At 58.9% G+C, this 3,924-nt stretch overlaps 1 protein-coding gene across 1 annotated transcript in view; it reads left to right on the top strand.

Annotated features, from left to right (window-relative positions):
- The window catches only part of GRIN1 (glutamate receptor, ionotropic, N-methyl D-aspartate 1), a gene marked incomplete at its 5' end in the record, with an annotated part of 25,050 nt that overhangs the window by 19,119 nt on the left and 2,007 nt on the right, over positions 1-3,924 (top strand). The window contains 3 exons of the mRNA XM_009870576.1: positions 786-943; positions 1,408-1,569; positions 3,187-3,296. Of these exons, the coding sequence (XP_009868878.1) occupies positions 786-943; positions 1,408-1,569; positions 3,187-3,296 (430 nt within the window). The remainder of the gene's footprint in view (positions 1-785; positions 944-1,407; positions 1,570-3,186; positions 3,297-3,924) is intronic.

Genomic DNA, 3,924 nt, shown 5'->3' with positions numbered 1-3,924 from the left:
AAGGAAAAAAAAAAAGTCCATGCCCAGAAGTAGCACGTACCCAGGCAAAGTGCCTGCCAGTTCCTGGAGAGCCTGCACTAACCAACGAGGAAACAATTCATTATGGATGAGTTATAACTAATGAAATTGTCCCTGCGGTGCGGTCAATACTCTCAGCAGATACCAGCATGCCTCAAACCCATTTCCTGCTCTGGCAAGGACACAGACACAGCCTATCAGCCCAGACACACAGGAGTGTGCCCCACAGCAGCGCTGACCCACAGCATCCCACACGCTACTGAGTCCTTTGCCCACGGTGCTGCCAGCCCCATGGCATCCACACACCTCCTGCATCCTCAGTGCCACCCTGTCCCAGAGCATCTGCTGACCCCACCGTGGTCCCAGAGCATCTACTGCCCCACCACCATGGCCCCAGAGCACCCTCTGCCCCACCACCATGGTCCCAGAGCATTCCCTGCCCCACCACCATGGTCCCAGAGCATCCACTGCCCCACCACCATGGTCCTAGAGCACTCCCTGCCCCATCATCATGGTCCTAGACCACCCTCTGCCCCACCACCATGGTTCCAGAGCATTCCCTGCCCCACCAGCATGGTCCCAGAGCACCCCGTGCCCCACCACCATGGTCCCAGGGCCTCATGGCATCTTCAGCCCTGCTGACATCAAGGTTTTCTCCGGGAAAGAGGTCCCTGAGGGAGGTGGGAGATTGAGAAACACAGCTCTGGGGTGAGCCAGTTTGGCTGATGAAGGACAGGAGAAATAGAAGCCCTACCCTTGCCTTTCAGCTGCGCAACCCCTCTGACAAATTCATCTACGCCACGGTGAAGCAGAGCTCAGTGGACATCTACTTCCGACGGCAGGTGGAGCTGAGCACCATGTACCGGCACATGGAGAAGCACAACTACGAGAGCGCTGCCGAAGCCATCCAGGCAGTGAGGGACAAGTGAGTGGGGCCAGCCCCTTGCCTGCCCGTACTGGGGAGAGTTGCAGGGAGCTGCAGTTTGGTGGGGCAAGCAGGGCTGGTGCAAACCCAGAGGGGAGCTGCAGTCAAAGAGTAGCTTGATAGGGTCTGCCCAGATAGTTCTGGGTGGGATCTCCCTAGTCCTAGTGCGTACCAGCTCTCCGGAGGGAGAGCACAGGGTCTGCATGGGAGAAGGCACAGTCTGAGCCCTGGCCCTCTCCCTGGCCTCCCTTTCTGATCTCTGCTCTTGCCTCTGTGGAAGGCTGGGTGGCTTCAGTTCCCACATAAACCCCTCACATCTCCAAAATTTTGCCAAGCCTTTTGCCTCCTGCTAGGAGGAGGGCGATGCTAATCAGTGCTCAAGTTAAGGCTGGGAGCACCCTCACTGCTCCCACAGTTGCTGCAGACAAGCCGGGCTTACTTGTCTGTCCTCTCTCGGTGTCCAGCAAGCTCCACGCCTTCATCTGGGACTCGGCGGTTCTGGAGTTCGAAGCCTCGCAGAAGTGTGACCTGGTGACGACGGGGGAGCTTTTCTTCCGCTCCGGCTTCGGGATCGGGATGCGCAAGGACAGTCCATGGAAGCAGAACGTCTCCCTGGCCATCCTCAAGTCCGTACACAGCTCTCGCCGTGGGGTTTGCCCCAAATGCTGCATGTGTTAGCACGCAAGTAGCGTCGTGCCAGGCATTGCCACCCCTCTGCAGGGACAGGGAGGCTCTGGGGACTGCTGCGTCACTCCTGACAAAGGGCACATGCCTGAGCAACCGGGTGGGCACCCAGAGCCCCAGCTCCAGCTTGCAGGGTTGGGGAGGCAGCATGGAGCTGGTGGGAGGGCAGAGCAGAGCAGGGCAGGGAGCTGGAGGTGACCTCGGGCGCAGGAGCTCGAGCAAAAGCTGCTCGAGAGCAGCCCAGGGGCCATCCAGCACCAGGTCCTGGCAGGGGTGCTGCCGTTCTCCCTGCAATTCTTCCTGTGAGCTCAGCCTGGCCGACAGCGTTTCACGGCCCTGGCTTGAATTTCCAGGGGTTTTTCTTTCAACTTTGGCTATTCCTGTTAGGCAGAGATACATCAGGACCCCCACTGAGTGCAAGTGAGGCTTTTATACCGGCATGGTGAGGTGCCACAAGTCAGTGTGGTATTATGAGTAAAAAGGGATTTTCTTGTATTTTGCCACACTCCTTGCAGACAGAAGAATGTGGTGATGGAGTAACATACAGTTGGGAAGCGGCAAATGGAGAGAGGGGGACATGCAAGATTAATTTTATGGAGAGACAGGGTCAAAGTCCTGTGGAAGATGAGGAGGTGAAAGGCCTGAGAGAGAGGATGGGCAGGATGTGGAAACCACAGGCAGGACCCAGGGGAATGTAGGGACCCACGGGACCCCGTCTGTGGGGTGATCTTTCCGTGGGGATAGGTGGCAGAGGGACAGATGGGGTTTGGAACAACAATGTGAGAAGCCTGGAGAGGCAACAGGAGCCCTCGGTGTCCTCCTGGGAGAGGATGAGGAAGGGCCAGGCTACGGGTGGCCCAGGAAGGTGGAGGGGCCGTGCCAGGAGCAAGAGGGAGAAAAGTGCGGGGGGACTCGTGGTGGGACATGTGCTCTATGCCCACTCCCATCCCCACTAGCTGTTCAGGCAGGCACAGGCACTGCAGGGACATGGTTTGTCCCTCCCAAGCTGTGACAATTCATTGCTGGGGGGTCCCAGCCCTCACCCTGCACTGCAGGGAGCTGCCAAGCAGCAGTTTTGCCCTTGCCCTGGTCTAGAGGGAGCTGGTGATCAGCGCACAGGATTGGGGCCCAGCATTGTCTGAGCTCCCAAGTGTCCCTGGCGGGTGGCAGGGACCATGCAGGAGGGCACAGGGGATGTGGTTCGTGTCAGCTCCTTGCAGCCTGCCTCCGAGCCCGTCTGCTCCATTACTCCCCTTGGGGAATCAAACTTACACACGGCTCTTTTTGGCAGCAGCCGGCCAGCTATCCGGTTCTCGGACACGGGGCACTGGCTCTAGGCGTCTGTGGCCCCCCCCCTGCACCGTGCGCGTGGCTGGAGGCAGCAGTGGCTGCACACGCAGCCGACCAGGCGAGCACACGCAGGTGTGCACACACACAAGCTGCCAGTTTGCGTGTTTGTAGGTGGCAGGCGAGCGCAGAGTCCTAGGACGGAGAGGCATGAAGGCACAAAGAGCACGTGGTCCCCTGTGTCTACTCCATCCTTCTCCTTGTGCTTTCAGGTCCCACGAGAACGGCTTCATGGAGGATTTGGACAAGACTTGGGTGAGGTATCAAGAGTGTGATTCCCGTAGCAATGCCCCAGCAACACTCACCTTTGAAAATATGGCAGGTTTGTTCTGCAAACCTCTTTCTTCCTCTTCGCTGGGTAGCCTGCTTTCGCTCAAGACATTCTCCTCTCCTCTGCTTCTTCTGGGTTTGTGCTTTCCCAGCGCTGGGGTGTGCGGCTCCCGTCCGTCTTTGTCCGACACGGCTCCACCAAGCTTCTCCCACATTCCCCGGGGGGTCTTTCTCACCGTTGGGGCTGTTCTGCTTTGAGCATTGTTCCGCTCCCTCTGCTCTGGCCAACCTGTGGCTGTCACAGATAAATCAGAGCTGCCACCAAGGCAGAGAGAGGGGAGCAGCACCTCAGGGGAGGCGAGTGAGGACCCTCCTGCAGGAGGGAGCTGGCAGTGAGGGGCAGCTCCCCAGCCCTGCGACAGGGGGAGGGTGATCCATGCGGAGGGAATTTATCTTGGTCCCCCTTTCCAAAGACTGCAAGTTCCCACAGCCAGGCTCTCCCTCAGCAGCAACGCAGCGCTGCCGGTGTTTCACCCAACCAACGCGGGGAGGCAGGATGAGGGATGTCCAGTGAGACCCCGGGGGGCACTTTGCTCCGTCTCAAGTCACCGCTCCCAAAATGTCAGCCCTGGCTGAGGACAGCCGCGGAGGGTTCTTTGCATAGCTGTCCTTCCCAAAGA

Source organism: Apaloderma vittatum, unplaced genomic scaffold, assembly GCF_000703405.1.
Source record: "Apaloderma vittatum isolate BGI_N311 unplaced genomic scaffold, ASM70340v1 scaffold29075, whole genome shotgun sequence".
In the NCBI taxonomy this organism is placed as follows: Eukaryota; Metazoa; Chordata; class Aves; order Trogoniformes; family Trogonidae; genus Apaloderma; species Apaloderma vittatum.
The sequence above is the reverse complement of the archived record's forward strand: the minus strand, read 5'-3'. Positions and strand labels throughout refer to the sequence as shown.